The sequence below is a fragment of the Terrapene carolina genome, unplaced genomic scaffold (genome assembly GCF_002925995.2).
Source record: "Terrapene carolina triunguis isolate 2854851 unplaced genomic scaffold, T_m_triunguis-2.0 Scaffold194, whole genome shotgun sequence".
NCBI lineage: Eukaryota > Metazoa > Chordata > Testudines > Emydidae > Terrapene > Terrapene triunguis.
In genome coordinates this window covers 3000341-3016298 of record NW_020664545.1, presented here as the reverse complement: position 1 = coordinate 3016298, position 15958 = coordinate 3000341, and the positions used below count along the sequence as shown (strand labels likewise).

The following is a 15958-nucleotide window of genomic DNA, read 5'->3' as shown; positions in this document are numbered from 1 at the left end:
GGGGGGGCAGGGGGCAGCCCCAGGGCGGCATGGGCTGGGCAGGCAGCCCCCAGCCTGGCTGGTCCAGCTCCTCCACCTCCTGCCAGCCACACACCAGCCACCCTGGAGATAAATTCTATGGTTCACATATGCAGCTTGCTGCGGGAGGCCGCCTTTTCCAAGTGGGCGAACGACTAGCCTTTGAGAGGCGACACCAGAGCCCGCAGCGGGCCAGGCTGTTGTGTAGCAGCGAGAGGAGAGCACGGGGTGTGCTGGGCTGGTGGATCCCCATTTTACTGGTGCCTGTGTGATAGCCAAGAGTCAGCACTTTAAAGCCGGGCTGATGGGGGCTGCTCCGGATAATAGCAGAGGAATCCCCGAAGATCCCAGCTGTGGAGGGGCAGCAAACACTGTATAAATGACCCTTTCTCTGTCTCCTCTGCTTCCTCTCCAGGTACTTCACAATCCCGAACGGATCTGTCCTCACAGCACCTCCGGGGGATGGAGGCGCAGGGTGGATAAAGGCCTGGTCTGTACTAACAAGTCCCATCCCTGAGAGCCGTAGCAGTGTCGAGGAGCAGATAGATGGGCCCAGCCCCCAGTGCAGGTTGGATTGTGGCCCCCTCCTACAGCAGCACTGCCTGCAGCAGTATCTTTCCCTACCCGGCACCGTAACTCTGATTGTCACCCTTTGGAGGGGAGGCCGGGGGAGCGGGGCGCAGGACTGGAGAGCATGCCAACCCTGCACTCACCCCCCACAGCAGAGGCTCCTATGTCCCACAGGGCTGGGCTTGGCCTCTTGCTCCGGAAGTTGCAGCCTGGTGTGTGGAGTTGCAGTCCCACTCAGGTTTGGCACCAAACCTGACCCGTGCTGCGCCCCCAGGTGCTAGGTTGCAATGCCTAGTGCAGGGTGCCAGGCCACGTGGCGGGACACCGGAGCCAGTGCTCTGGCGCGAGTCACGAATGCAGAAAAAAGGCACAGGCAAACGGGAAACGCGCACACTCCGGGACTTGTTTTTTGCGCCGTGACAGATCTGCAGCCTTAATAATAATACAAACCTTGGAGCCTTCCGGGGCTCTCTCAGTTGCATGGGACCCTGAGCACCTAAACTGGCTGCACCGGCTGTTTTCTGCCAGTGAGATGTAGCTGCGTTGACCTACCGCTGCTCGGGCAGGTGAAGTTCCTACAGTGATGGAAACCCTCTGTCGCATAGTCTGCGTCTACACTACAGCTGTAGCATACACTGACACCAGCCCCTAGGGGACTTGCCCAAAAGGACTCTGGGTTCTTGAGTCCCAGTTTAGTGCCTGTGGGACCAGTCTTCCTACCCCAGACCTTTGGAGTCCCAGGTATTTCCTTGGTCCTCAGACACCAGCTCTGACTACTGTTGTCCCTGCAGGGAGAGAGCCGGGTTCGGTCCTGTCCTGCAGGGCTCTGGTCTGTCTTGCCCAGTGTTAGCGGAGCTCCCGACTTCTCCCCAGCTCCACTGTCTTTATTCTCTTTGGGGACGTGAGCAGTGGAGAGAATCCGCTTAGATTCCCAGCTCCTGAGGCGTTTGCAGCCCTGGCTGGTAGTGGGATCCTCCCTTGACTTGCGAGATCCGGGGGGCCAGGCTGGGAGCCCCTATAACATAATCCTGGAGCCTCCTTCCTTGTCAAGAGCTGCCTGAGTGCTGTCAAACTATCTGGCTCTAGTTGCCGGATGCAGCTTGGGTCGGAGCCCCAGTGGGGAGTTTCCCTCTTTCGTGAGGCTGGATAGTGGCATCTCGTCTCTTGCACCGAGTGAAGCACAACACGCAGTGCATTGCCCTCTCTGTTTGACCTTGCAATTGAAAACCATGGCCACGCTTACCTGGCCAGCCCCATGCAGCAGGCGGGGCCCCTAAACCCCACTGCGGTTTGAATGGCACACGGGAACAGCCAATGTGGCAGCAGGCAGGATAGTGGAGCAGAGGAGGCCAGAAGGGAAGGGGTGAATGAGAAACTCTAGTCTCCACCCAGTGACTCGCGCTAAATAAACCTCCAGCCCTTAATCCCAGGAAGAAGGAAAGAAAAGACTGAAAAAGCTGGGTCAATAGGGGGCTGCAGAAAGTGGCAGGAAAATTAGACATGGTTTGTGGGGTGAGGAGGGGGCCTAGCTAGGGAGCAGCTTTATGCTGGACCCTGGGAGCCAATGGGACGTGATTTCCGGGCCAAGCAGCATCTGATATTTTATTTAAGCCCAGAAAAAGCCTTAAGAGGAGAGGAGGCCTCCGCAGGACCTGGCTCCAGAGTCCATGCCCCAACCTGCTCTGTCTCATGTCCTTTTCCCTGACGGGGCAGCTGTGTTTGCATCCTGGGGCAGTGCCACTGGGTCACATGGAGTCAAGGAGGGTGGGGTTGCCCCAGGGATGGATGAGATCATCTTGTTTTGCAGTATATGATGATCAAGAAAGCTTCCTGGATCTATCAGTTCACTGCAATAAATAATTCACTCTCTTCTCTCCCCCTGGAGAAAACCCCCCCAGTGAAACACATGAGATCAAAGGCAGATCTCTTTCTTTCTCCAGTTAGAGGATCTGTTTGTTTTTAAAACCACACCAGAAACTAGTATTTTTATTTAGGGGCAGGATGACCCAATGCTCCCACACACAAGACCTTCGCCTTGCCGCTGAGGTAGTTCCTGGCCTTCTGCACGGGAGAGTTCGGATTCCCTCGTGCAGAGGCCACAAGCAGGTGCAAATGCAGATGCACGCCCGGCCCAGCCCCCACTCTACGGCACGGAGCTGAGATCCTGCATGACAGTGTCACCAAAACCTACGCACACGCTTAACTTTACACACACTGATTAATCCATTGAACTGCGCACCGTGTGTAAAATGAAGCCCGTGCTGTAAGTCTCTGCAGAATTCAGACCGATAAATTCCATATCTGAAGCATGTTTTTCAGCATATACCACACGGGAGATGGACACAGGGTGGAGGTGTTTGCAGGGCTACAATGGGGACAGGAGTGTGGTTCCCCAAACTCCTTGGATTCCTAGGAACCGCCATTAAAATAGATTTCAGGGGTGAAATCCTGGCGCTGCCCTGCCCAGGACCCCAGTCCTCGCAAGTGGGCAGGGAAAGGGCTGGGGGCAACCTAGGGTGACCAGATGTCCCGATTTTATAGGGACAGTTCTGATTTTTGGGTATTTTTCTTATATAGGCTCCTATTACCCCCCCCCCCACCCCCTGTCCCGATTTGCTGTCTGGTCACCCTAGGGCGGCCAGCGCCCCAAACCCAGCCCAGAGGCTGCCCTGAGCCCTGAAGCAGGCTCCGCCCACCAACTGAGCCGCGCAGGGAGGCAGCTCCGCCCCTTTCTTGGTTCTGACCAATCCGTGTGCAGCCGGGGCGGGGCCTCTTGCCCACACTTTGAGGTCGCGGAGCGCGTCAGCAAGTGCTGGCAGAGGCCGGCCTGGAGCAGGGGCTGCCGCTTCCCGGGAGCAGGCGCCCCGGGGCGCGGTGTCGGCTGCGCTCCCCGTGTTGGGGCTGATGGAGGGGGCGCTGCTGGGGGCGGGGCTTGCTCACGTCTCCTCCCCCCCGGGTGCTGCGCCCTGCCGGGGGGGGGCCATGTGGCCTGGCACGTGGAGGAAGGTGCTGGCAGGGCTCAGCCCTGTGTCTGGCGCTGCTCACAGGTGTGTGGGGTGGGGGGTCTCTGGGCTGGGTCAGCCCTGGGGCGCTGCAGCAGCAGCTGCCTTTGCCGTGGCTTGCATGTGGCTGCGTGACCTGGAGCCAGTGGCCTCTGCCTCGTTCCTGGGGTCCCTGCCGTGCCGGGGGTCTGGAGCGCTGCAGGGTTACGGGCTGGGATGCGCCGTGCACCTGTGGCTCACGGGGCGCCGGACCACGGGCCGCCAGTAGCCCTGGGATGGGATCTGAACTGCTCAGCTGGGGCAGAGGCCCCATGTGGCAAACAGCTGATGGGGATTCTCTCTGTAACTGCGAGGCCCCGGGTGGCTGCAGACAGTCTGTGCTTTGGGGGCGCTGGGTTCGGATACACTGGATACTCCGGCTGAGTGAGCAGCAACAGTCCCTTTGCTCGAGGCTGAGCATCTGCTTGCCCGGGTGAGGCAGTTCGTGCATCCGTGATGGTTTCCCCCGGCCTGGCAGGAGCCCTTGCTGCAGCCTAGGGGGATTGGGTGGGATGGCTGGAACCGGCCCTCCAGGCTGCTCTGTCCAGCATAAGGCTCCTCCCCAGACCTGGAACCCAGAGCCAAGATCCCAGTCTCTTGCATGACCCCAGGGCAGGGGTGAGGAGCGTCAGCATGAGGGTGCTGGGTCTGGCCGTGGTGCATCGAGTCTGGTGGCAGCGGTTGGTACCAGGTGCTTCAGCGGAAGGTGCCAAGATGACCCCACAATGCACCTGGTGCTGCTCGTGGGGTTGGGGCGGCTCTTCGCTGCTGTATCCAGCCGTGGGTTACTGATCAGGGTGGGTGCTGAGACTCTCTTGCCCCTGTGCCCATCGCTCAGGGCAGTCTCACTTCTGGGCTTTGTCTCTGGTCGCTTTCAGGGTTGTCAAGCGGCTCTACTGCCCTGTGGGGAAGAGAGACACCATCTTCGCCTTGTCTTCGGGCCATGGGAAATGCGGCGTGGCCGTGATCCGGACCAGCGGCCCCGCCAGCGGAGCAGCCCTGCGGAGTCTAACGGGGCAGCAGGAGCTGCCCCGGCCTAGAGCCGTCGCCTTGCGGAGGATCCACGACCCCAGCTCTGCAGAGACTCTGGACAGGGGCCTGGTCATCTGGTTCCCAGGTTAGAGCTGAAGACTGCAGCAGGCTCTGTAGGGCCGCAGTGCCCAGCCCTTGCACCCCGGGGGGCCTTTTGGGCAGGTCCCACCTTGGATTCACATAGGGGGTGACTGGCAGGTAGTGAGATGCCGGGGGATATTGATTCTGTGCCGCAAACCATCACATTTGCTTTGGCTCTTACCACCCTCGATAGGTGGATGGAAACTGCTCATTGGTGGGAGCTTCCCCAAAATGGCCCCCTGCCACTGGTCAGCTTTGCCTGCTCAGGCTGTGTGTGCTCCTGCAGCCCCTTCTAGACAGGCTCGCTCGCCCGTCTGCAGTTCCCAGCGCCAACCCTGCAGTGCCCGGACACCTGCAGCGAGGTGTCCAGCCCAGCCCTGCATGCATGTGTATTCACAGCCCATCTCTCCTCCCCCCCACCCCCCACTACCAGGTAGGATTCCCGATTGCGTTCTCCTGGTCATTCTCCCGCTCTCCCGGTCACTCCCCCAAGGGGGAGCTCCTGCCACGTGACCTCCTGGGCTTGACCCTCCCAGCGGATCTTGCCCTGACCTTGTCTGGGGTTCTGCAAGCAGAGAGATTCCAGGATCGGGGCCGAAATGGAGGCTGGTAGCACCTGGCAGTGGGATAGCACCTCCCTTTCTGCCTGGCATTGTGCAGAACTAGATACCAGAGCACGCATTGCCCCTCCTGTCCTGCACCAGTGCCAGGCCTGGGAGGGTCAGTTCTCCCTGCAGCCTCGCGCCCATTGTTTGCACGTGGGATGGGGCAGGTGAGATGGGTTTTCTGTTTTTCTGATAAATCTGCAACCTCTCTCTCAACTCTGGTGGCGTCTTGCCCTGTGTGTGCACGACGGGATCGGAACTGCTTAGCTCTGTGCATCATAAGCCCTATACCGAGAACAGCTAATGGGGAGTTTTCCTTTAGCTCAAGAGCTTGTGGAGCAGGAAGATCCCAGCTCTATCCTTGGTGCTTCCACGATGCTCCAAAGAGGTTATGGGTTTCTTATGGCATTTACAAACAGGATTGCATACTCCGGCCTACTCTCTGTACCCACTCCCCTCCCCCCCCTTTTCCTGTTATTGAGTACTTTGGTGTGAAAATAGGATCTTTGCTCCCTGATCCGTTCCCCACCCAGTCCCACGAGGCGGCGGTGATATCGCAGCTCGGTGAGGAGTAAACACCTGGAGCAGGTGGCCTCTGGGGGTATCGAGTGGAACCTCCCAGAAAGCACACGGCGCCCGGGCAGAATTCCAATGAGGATGTTGTCTGAGGATTTCCCAGCGGGCCTGAGCGATTCTTCATCAAACGCTGCAGGGCTGAGATGTTCCCGGCTGCAGGGAGCCTTTCTTTCCTGCGGCTGAGTCTGGGGAAAGTCCGTGCAGGGTTTGACCTCCTTGGCAATCAGAGGGGCTGGGGACGGCTGCCGCCGATACCATAATTACTAACGAGCCGATCTCCTGTGTGGGGTCGGCCGCAGGTCCCCGTTCAGTGGCCGCCCTCCCAGGTGATGCCGCGTGGCCCCTCGCTGGGGCAGCAGCTGCAGGGACTGAACCCAGGACTTCTGGAGCTAACCAAGCCCCAGTCTCTATTGTTTGAGCTAACGAACTCGGGCGCCTTTAACTCAACCTCTGCAGCCCTAGATAGCGGTGCCTGGACCGTCCTCCAGAGGGGGGCAGTGCCACGCTGCTGAGCATGCGTGACACACGCGGCTGCCCGGGAGCTGGGATAATCTGCACTGGGGAGCCAGGCAGGGCTGGGCTGGTTGCTTGCCACAGGGGTGGGGCCAGGGAACGGTGTGGGGGGCTCACTAGGGGGCTCTTCCCTTTGCCAGTACAGACACCAGTGCGCCAGCACGGCACTAGGAGGCCCTTGGCTCTCTGGCCTCTCAAGCTCAGACCCGAAGCACTTGGGATACCCCTGGCGCGTTTTGCAAGAGCAGGGCCGTTAACTCCGTTCTGCGCCCCCGGCCAGAGGAATCGTCTTTGCTCCCTGCTGACCTCTTGCAGACCATCCCTGGGTGCGGTCAAACAACCTGCCGTGCTCCAGCCAGAGGCGGCTGCTTTTAGGGGTGGGGGGAAGCTATTTATAGATGAGGCTGTGTGTGAAGGCACCTTTCAGGAGAGGCCCCCTCCCCCTCCATCCCTAGTCACTGTCTGGTTCTTTTCTGCAGATGGAGCTTTCGATTCCTTCTCTGCTGTCCGTAGTCTCAGCTGTGTGTCCCTTCCCGGCAGCACGCAAGCCCATCGTCCTCATTCCAACTGATGGGCCTGTGTCCCGTCCTGACGGCACCGGCGCGGAGACAGAAAGAGCTTCTTTAATGTTCCATCCCGTGCCCGCCCCGGTTGGGTGGCTCCCTTACCCCTCTGCCCCCGAGGGCCACGTGTCATAGAGTCATAGAATATCAGGGTTGGAAGGGACCTCAGGAGGTCATCTAGTCCAACCCCCTGCTCAAAGCAGGAACAATCCCCAACTAAATCATCCCAGCCAGGGCTTTGTCAAGCCTGACCTTAAAAACCTCTAAGGATGGAGATTCCACCACCTCCCTAGGGAACCCATTCCAGTGCTTCACCACCCTCCTAGTGAAATAGTTTTTCCCTAATATCCTATCCCTGTCCCAGGGGAGCGCAGCCGCTAATGGGCTCTGTGCTTTGCAGGGCCCCACAGTTTCACCGGGGAGGACTGCTCCGAGCTGCACGTCCACGGGGGGCCGGCAGTGGTGGGCGGCGTGCTCCAGGCCTTGGGTAAGTGTCTCTCTCTGTCCCTCTGAAACTCAGCGAGCCGGATTCTCGGTCGCTCTGGGCCTTGGAGGGGGAGAACCGGCCCCTGGCAATCCCTGCGGTGCAGTGGGTCGGCTCCCTGGCTAGGTTGAGCTGGCGTTGGGGCCCTCCCCCAGGCATCGGGGGCATGGCCAGAGCGTGCTGCGGTTGTCCTGTGTATCTCAGTACCCCGAGTATAAGGTAGAGCAGCCTGGAACCTGTGACTGACAGTGGAGGCTGGGCAAGGGTCCTGCGTGGTCCCAGAATATGGCCCCAGTGGGCACCGATTCCCCTGCTGGGGAGCTCGCGTCTCCCAGAACTGGGGCAGCTTGCCCAGCCCTGCCTGGCCGCGTGAGGAGCGATGCCCCGGGGGGCCCCCGCTCAGGTTTGCTGTGTGTGGTTTTTCTAGGGCGCCTGCCCGGCCTGCGCCCGGCCGACCCCGGCGAGTTCACCAAGCGAGCTTTCCAGAACGGCAAGCTGGGCCTGACCGAGGTGGAGGGGCTGGGGGACCTGATCCACGCCGAGACGGAGGCCCAGAGGAGGCAGGCGCTGCGGCAGATGGAGGGGGAGCTGGGGCAGCTGTACCAACGCTGGAGTGAGGAGCTCACCAAGGTAAGGGCCCCTCTCCCCCAAGGCCTGACTGGGGCCTGAACGCCCATGCTGGGAGCAGAGGGAGGCAGCGTGGCTAGGGGCATGGCCTGGAAGGGGGGGACTCCTGGCTTCTAGTCCTGGCTTTGTCCCTGACTCCGCGTGACTTTGCCTAAGTCACTCCATCCCTCCGGGCCTTGGTTTCCCATTTGTAATGGGGGTGCTGGTACCAGCCCTCCTTTGAGCTCCATGGGCACAGAGGGGTTAAATATTCTCGCACCAAGTGTATTACCCGTGTTCCCAAGGGCTGCGTTTGGCAGCACCTGACTCCATCCCCAGACAAGGTTAGAATCAGCCTGTACCCACCCTGTGCCAGGTTCAGGGAGGACAGAACTCCGCAGTGCAAGGGGTCATGTGAAAGGCTGGGAGTCCGGACTCCTGGGTTCTGCTCCCCGCTCTGACGCCGATTCCCTCAGTGGCTTTGAGCGAGTGGCGTCCTCTCTCTGGGACTCCGTGTCCCCAGCTCCAGCGCTGACCCTGCTTTGAGCTCCCAGGAGGGAAGCGCTAGCTAAGGGCGAGGCGTTAGTGGCTAGCACAGGGTCACTGAAGTAGCTGGCCTGGTGTAAGAGACCCCTGCACCCCAGGAGGATAAGACACCTGAGGGAGCCGGAGAAGGGTCCCTGGGCTCTGGTTTGCCGGTCGCTGCTGAATATGGAGGGGCCCCGGGGGAGCAAAGATCGACCCTGAATCCTGCCATCGGAGCCTGGGTGCGGGAGCCTGACCTGCCGGCAGGATCGGGGCCATAATTCGCGACGTGCCGTCCCCCCTTTCCGCCCCTTAGGCTCTGGCCCACGTAGAAGCCTTTATCGACTTCAGCGAAGACGACAATCTAGAGGAGGGTGTGCTGGCTCGAGGTGAGTGGTGCTGGCCTGTCCTTAAAGGGGCAGCGTCCGCCTGTGCCTTGCACCTCGCGCTGTCCCTTGCGCCGGGGCTAAGCAGGGGCGAGATGCTGCCATGGCGGCGTTCCCCGCTCGGGTTGGGCTGGTGTGAATGACGACACAGGGGTCCGGACAGCAGTGACCTGGGGCCGCGACTTCTAGGACCCTGCAGATCTCTGTCCGCGACGCCCTGGAGCATTACATTGCAAAGGCTTCTGGGAAATCTGAATTTCCTCTGCTGCTGTCTGGTTGGTTGGTTCGTTCGACACAGGCTGTGCCACGGATCCGGTCATGCCCACGTGCTGTGCCACGGGGCACAGGGGCTAAAGGCTGCCCAACCCTTCTGCTGGCCAGGGGTCAGTTTCATCTTGTCCCTGGTCAATTTCACAGGGCACCACACAGCAGCAGTGCCTGAGTTTCCATGGCAGCATGGGGAAGAGTTTAAATTCTGGGGAGGGAGCCTGTTTTAATTGGAACTCGTGACAAATACCACTGGTTGCTATTTAGTGTGGTGAACTCCCCTTGATTTCATACCAAAATCTAAATCCTGAGCCCTTGAACTGGTGGTTGATTGAGATGCTGATCCGGTTGTGGCACTGGATTAAGACTGGTCTGGTTCAAGTCCTAGCTCTGCCACAGACTCCCTGTGTGACCTGGGGCAAGTCACTTAATCTACCCTGGGTCTCCGTTTCCATTTGTGCCGTGAAGGGGGTGACGGTCCTCCCTTTGTCCCTCCAGACTGAGCGTTAGTTGGGCAGAGATTGTGTTTGCAGGAGGGGGCCTCTCTGTCTGCGCTGGGCAGACCTCGCCAATGGGGCCCTGCTCTCGGGCAGGGTCTCTCTCTAGGTGCTACCGTAATGCATGAAATGATAACAGCCTGCCCAGGGAACTGTCCCCTGTGCGGGCCTGACTGCCGGATTGGGGCCGCAGTGGGTTGCTGGGGTCCCTTCATCTGTGCTGCGGTTTCATTTCATTTCACTTTGCTTTTTGGTTTCTTCCCCTCCTCCCCGCTCTCCGGGTGCTGACCCGGGCCCAGTGGACGCTGCCGTGCAGGCGCTGGAGGAGGAGGTGAGGGGACACCTGCAGGACGGGCGGCGCGGGGAGCGGCTGCGCGGGGGAGTTCACGTGGTGATCGCTGGCCCCACCAACGCTGGCAAGAGCAGCCTGCTCAACCTCCTGTGTGAGTCGGGGGGGGGGGGCGGGGGGAGAACCTCCAGCCGCAGCGCTTAGTGTCCCCGGTCGCTCGATGCCTCGCCCACCCCAGAGGATGGTTCAGTCCCATGTGGGGCTAGGCGCTGGCTGGACAGCCAAGGTCAAGGGCCTTTAATTCACCGATCGGGTACTGGCCCTGCGAGAGCTTCCCGCTGACGGGGGGAGTTCACTCTCCATTCGGTCCTGGCTTCTCTGTGCCAGCATCTGTGCCAGTTGCCCCAGCACCAGGGTCTTTATTCTAGTGTTGTGGCCAATGCCAGGGTCGGGCCTGGGGCTTCCAGAGGCGAACGCACCGGGCTCCACCGCCGGATCTGTACGGGGGCTGGAACAGACTCCCACAATCTGTGGATCAGGCACAGAGCGCGGCACAAACCATGCCCTGACCAGTGGGCTACCATGGTGCCCTCTCCCTCCGCACCCCAGACACCCAAGCCGTGGGGCCTGATCTTGCTGCTCCCCCCACCCCTCTGCAGAATTTGGTCCTGGGGCCAAAGTCTTCCAAACCTGCCATTGATTTTTGGCTGCCCCAGGGTTCGGGTTTGTTTGGGGCGAGGGCTCGGCACAACCGGAGACGCCTGGGGCTGATTCTCTGAGGCGCTGACACCTGCGGCTCCTGCTGACTGGAGCCCGCACTGCGGGTGCCCGGTGCTGCTAGAATTGGGCCCAGGCATCCCAGGCTCGGGGCCTGCGCTGGTAGCATGTGGGATGGATCTGTGGCTGTGGCGGGATGGGGTGGAGGTGAGACTCTCTGGATCAGGGCATGAGCCCCCAGGGCGGGGACTCCACCTGCTTCTTCGGGCTGGTGAGTTGCTTGTTGGTGCTAATGAGAAACCGTCTCGATTTCCCCGCCCGCCCCCGGGGTTAGGAAACTCACTGGAAAGCTCCCTAGTGCCCACTAGATGGCAGCACGAGTCCCCGCTGGTCCAGGTGCTGAGTCTCTTGCTCGTTTTTCAGGGGCTGCTGGGCCCCGACGGAATGGGTTGGCGTTGGTGGCACATCAGGGCCCCAGCAGGTGCATGGGGGTGATGCGGTCGCCTTCCCCCCCGGCTACAGCACGAAGGACTAGCGGCCTCGTACTGGTGTCGGGGGTGGGGTGGGGGGTGCTCCCTCTGTATGGGTTAGACTGGGGGGAGCTGCTGGGTCTGGCCTCCCCACATCTCTGCAGCTGTCCCTTTGGGCTCCCCGGCCTCGCCAGTTACAGGCCCTGACGACCACAAGATGCCTCTGGCCCCTGTTCCCTGGGGGGAGGTGGCCGTACAGAGGGTGCCCTGTCTGGGGGGTCAGGAGACTAGGCCTAGAGGGGTCTCCCCAGAGGAGCCCCTGGCGAAGGCCCTGGAGAGGTGGGGGCCCAGGTCTTGCTGGATGTCGGGGCCAGGGAAGGTGTGTCTGGGGGGCGGCACCCCTGTGCTGAGGGCTCCTGCTTCCAGTCTCACTCCTAGCAACAGGCCTCACCACCGATTGTTCCCAGCGTGGTCCCTGAACTCCCCCCTAACCCCTCGCTCTCTTTGTCTAGGCCAGAGGCCTGCGGCCATCGTGTCCCCCGTTGCGGGGACGACGCGGGACGTGGTGGAGTCGGCTCTGAACATCGGTGGCTACCCCGTGGTGCTGAGTGACACGGCCGGGCTGCGGGAGACCCAAGATGCCATTGAGCGGGAGGGCGTGAGCCGAGCTCGGGAGAGGTGAGGCAGGCGTTGGCTGGGGGGGGGTGGAAAGGCGACCGGTGGCCTTTCCCTGTGGCCCTGTCGTGTGCCTCACAGCAGCTTTGTTCTGAGACACAAGAATAGCGGGGGGCTGAGGGTCGGGGTGAGGGGCGCCGGCAGGGCTGGGAGAGCAGGGGGCTGCGGGTTGGGACTGGGGGGCACCGGCAGGGCTGAGCTGCAGTGATTTCCCAGTAGCTATAAGGTCTGTGTTGCTCTGCTGAGCTGACATGTCGGTGACCTGCAGCCCAGACGGAGGCTCCTCTCCCAGCAGCTGCCGGCCTGCCAAGCGACCCCTCCCTTGGGAAGCCCCTGCCTGCTGGCTCTCCCGGGCCTGGCCAGTCCCTGGGGGCCGGATGCATGGGGCTGTGTCCGTCTCTGGCTGTGGCCTGCAGGGTGTCAGGCAGGCACTAAACCAACTGCCGGATCCTTCAGGCCCATCCCGACCCCTCCTGGGACATCAGCAGTGTCGCCCAGCAAAGGGCCTGCGGCTTGGGCCTCTGTCTGTCCCGTCCGGGCTCCCGGGGGGGCGGGGGGGAGATGCTGACTGTGGGGCAGATTCTGAGGGGGGCTGTGATTGGAGGGGGGGGCAGGTCATGTCCCGTTCCGGGTGCGGGGGGAGGGGGGGCCTAGCGATGGGGTGGGGGGAGTCACGCTCAGCGCCCTCTTGGTACCATTAACCCCATGTTTGCCGTCCATTGGGAGCAAGCGCCCCCTCTTCAGCGGGCAGCACTCCCGGGATGTGCATGGGGGGAGGGGGGTGTCTCCCTGGCCAGTGTCACGGCCCTTCCTTCCCCCCCTCCCCAGGCTGCAGCGAGCGGACGTGGTGCTGGCCGTGCTGGCCGCGGTGGACGTTGCTCCGGAGCCTGGGTGCCTTGCCGACGCCTTGCGAGCCGTCCTGCCCCCCGGAGTCCCGGCCCGACGGGCGCCCTGCATCCTGGTCCTGAACAAGGCAGACCTGCTGGAGGAGGGGCACGGGGGGGCCCTGCTGGGAGCCTGTGGGGAGGGGGCGCTGCCCCCCACCTGTCTGCTCTCCTGCAAGACTGGAGAGGGCGTGGACATCCTCCTGAGCCTGCTGGGGACACAGCTGGAGCAGATGTGAGTTCCCGGGGGTCACAGTCGAGCAAGGGGAGGGGGGTTGTGATGGGAGGGGCAGGGGCGAGGCCAGGCCTTGGAGGCAGGGGTGGGGAGGCGTCTCATGGGCTGGGCCCCGGGTGGCTGTGCTGTGACGGAGGATGCAGTGATGCCCTCTGGCAGCAGGGGGCGCTGTCTGGGGTGGAGAAGGGGGCTGAGGGGATCTGTTGACACTGGAAATCGATGCTGCAAACTCTCTGGGGTGTGAACTCAGCTGCTGGCTTGGCTCTAAGCACCATCCCATCCATGTCCACACCGCTCCCAGCCCAGCGGGGCCTCGTTCCCCGCGGGGGGCTTGTCCCGAATGCACTGCGTCTGTCCGTTATCCGTATCCCAGTAACACCTGGAAGCCACAGGTGAGCTCTGGGCCCTGCTGTGCCAGGACCTGCCCAGAGAGAGAGGCCCGGGCCTCCGGAGCTCCCAGCCTGAATAGATAAAGGCTGGGCGGGGAAACTGAGGCACAATGACGTGACGCACGCACAGTCACTCAGCAGGCAGTGGGAGAACTGGGAATAGAGCCCAGCTCCCCGAGCCCCAGCCCAGTGCTCCGTCCGCTAGGCAGCGCAGCCTCCTTCCGATCACCGAACTACTGAGCGGCCTGGAAGTGTGGAATACGCCCAGAACAGCTAGAACTAGGAAGCGCTTTGAGAGGCCTCCGATTTCCAGCGGTTCCCGCAGCCGAAGCCGGGCCTCAGCCCTGCCCTGCGCCCGCGTCCCATCTCGGTGGGAGGGGGGTGGCTTTGGGGGGTTGGAAATGGAGCTGCTAAAGCACCTTGGCTTGTTCAAACAGCCTGCTTGCTGTGTGGTTGGAAGATGGGAGCAGCTCCTGCACGGGGAGTTTCCTTGCTGCCAATCAACAGCAAAGGAGGACAGGCCCCGCGCACATAGTGTCTGAGGTCAGTGACGCCCTAGGACTCCGCTCTGGTGGCAGCGGGATTAGGAGCTAGAGGAGAATCGCCATCAGCTGCGAGCGGGACAGGGTTTATGACACATAGCGATGCAGAGGGCAGCAGTGCCACCACCTGCCCGAAGCTTCTATTTGGTCTCCTAAGTGAGCTGGGCTACGGGCGTGACCCCTCCTTTCGTCTGCTAGGTGCGGCGACCCTCTGGCCGGCTCCCCGAGCCTCACGCAGGCACGGCACCGCCTGCACCTCACCAGCTGCCTGGGCTCGCTGGGCCGGTACCACGGCTACAAGTCCCTGGATCTGGTGCTGGCAGCCGAGGAGCTGCGGCTGGCCCGCAGGCACCTGGGGAAGATCACGGGCCGAGTCAGCGCCGAGGAGATCCTGGATATCGTCTTCAGGGACTTCTGTGTCGGGAAGTGAGGGGCCGGCGGGGCTGGGGTGTTGCTCAGGCCAGGGGCTGAGGTGCCCGTGCGGCATTGTGGGAAGAGCGCGGGGATATTTCAGCTGAGACGCTGGGCAGGGGAGGAGCTGGGTCTGCGATCTGCTTCGGCAGCGATGAGTGTGCAGGTCTCAGCTTAGCTCCCGCAGCAGTTGTCCTCGGGGCTGGAGAAGCTGAGGGACAATGACAGGTCTGTGGGGGGGATCCCAGGGGGCTGCGGGGCAGCTGCAGAGCTGGGTGTGCTGGGGGCACAGAAGGCAGAGGACAGCCCCATCCTGCACCCGACTCTCAGGGCTGTTTGCCCCCCCCATTGTGTTTATTAAACCCCCCGGTACCTTTCCCTGCCCCGTGATCTGGTCTTTCCTCCCGCCAGCATGAGGCCCACGGAGGTGCCCAACCTTCCATTGCCCGGTGACCAGCGGGCGCTGGGGAGGCAAGGGGAGATCGTCCAGCTGGGGGGAAGAAGGGACTATTTTCCTTCTTTCCAGGGTGGAGGAACACCTGGGCTAGAGGAAGCTGTGTGTAGAGCTGGCCCTGTAAGAGGAAGTGGTGGGGGGGGGGAGTGACTGGGCGTGTGCTCGGTACAGCTGGGGAGGGGGGAGGGTGGCTGGGGTTGGGGGGTTCCCTTTAACATGAAGGGTTAATGATCCTTTGCCAGTGCAGCGTCCGAGAACACTTTGGTCATGTGAATGAATTCAGCCTCCCAGCGCCAGGAGCCCCACTTTATGGGGGGGTGGGGACTGAGGCAGGGGGGAGGGAGTCTCTCCGTTCAGAGTCAGCTGTGTGCTCGGAGCTGTACAGGGCCTGGCTGCGACGGGGTGGGGGTGGAGCAGTCAGGATGTGCTGGGAGGGTTTTCGCCTAGCGCTGCTGTTGGAGTGAGGGGGGGTAGCGCCTTGGGGCGCTGGAGCTGCCGGCGCTTGTCCGTGTGTTGGGGGCAGAGCAAGAATGGAACCCAGGTGTCCGGCCCCTCGGGCCGCCTGCTCTGGTCACAAGCCTCAGACGCGAGGGAGCAGCAGGGCGCTGGGGGCCCTGGTGCAGTGGTTGTGCCAGGAGATGGTTCTTGGGCCAGGCAGGTTCTGCTCCCGCAATGGATACACATTTCTCCCCTGATCCCATGGCCCAGGCTGAGCGGAGGAGCCGGCCCATGCTGTTCCTAGACTAACCATATGGGGGTGCCACAGAGCAAGGTTAGGCCAATTCTCTCCAGGCAGGAGCCCTAGCCTCTAACCTGGCCAGGAGTGGGGGGCAGCACCCCTCGCCTCAGGGGTGTTATATTTGGGGGCGCCCCCTGAGCGTGGAGGGTGCCAAGGGGGTGAGGGAGCCTGTGTGTGGTGGCTCTTCCCTGCCTGTCTTCCAGGGGGGGCGTCTCCGGAGCTGGGGGTCCCCTGGGCCAGCCGTGGAAAAACATGGGGCTAGGAGCAGCTCCGCTTCCAGGGGCGGAGAGTAAACAAGGGAAAAACCGGCCTGAACGTCACGTCCCGGGGCAGTGTCTCCGCATCAAGCAGAAAGCCGGGGCTCTGGTGGCTGTAGCCCTCCGTCCCCC

At 62.1% G+C, this 15958-nt stretch overlaps 1 protein-coding gene across 1 annotated transcript; it reads left to right on the top strand.

Annotated features, from left to right (window-relative positions):
• Window positions 1-3440: 3440 nt before the first annotated feature.
• GTPBP3 (GTP binding protein 3, mitochondrial) lies at window positions 3441-14675 on the top strand. Its single transcript, XM_026655037.2, has 9 exons — window positions 3441-3635; window positions 4508-4746; window positions 7400-7486; window positions 7911-8113; window positions 8931-9003; window positions 10064-10207; window positions 11753-11918; window positions 12744-13034; window positions 14164-14675. The coding sequence occupies exons 1-9, from the start codon at window positions 3493-3495 to the stop codon at window positions 14393-14395; spliced, it is 1578 nt and encodes a 525-aa protein (XP_026510822.1). The 5' UTR covers window positions 3441-3492; the 3' UTR covers window positions 14396-14675.
• The last annotated feature ends 1283 nt before the right edge of the window (window positions 14676-15958 follow it).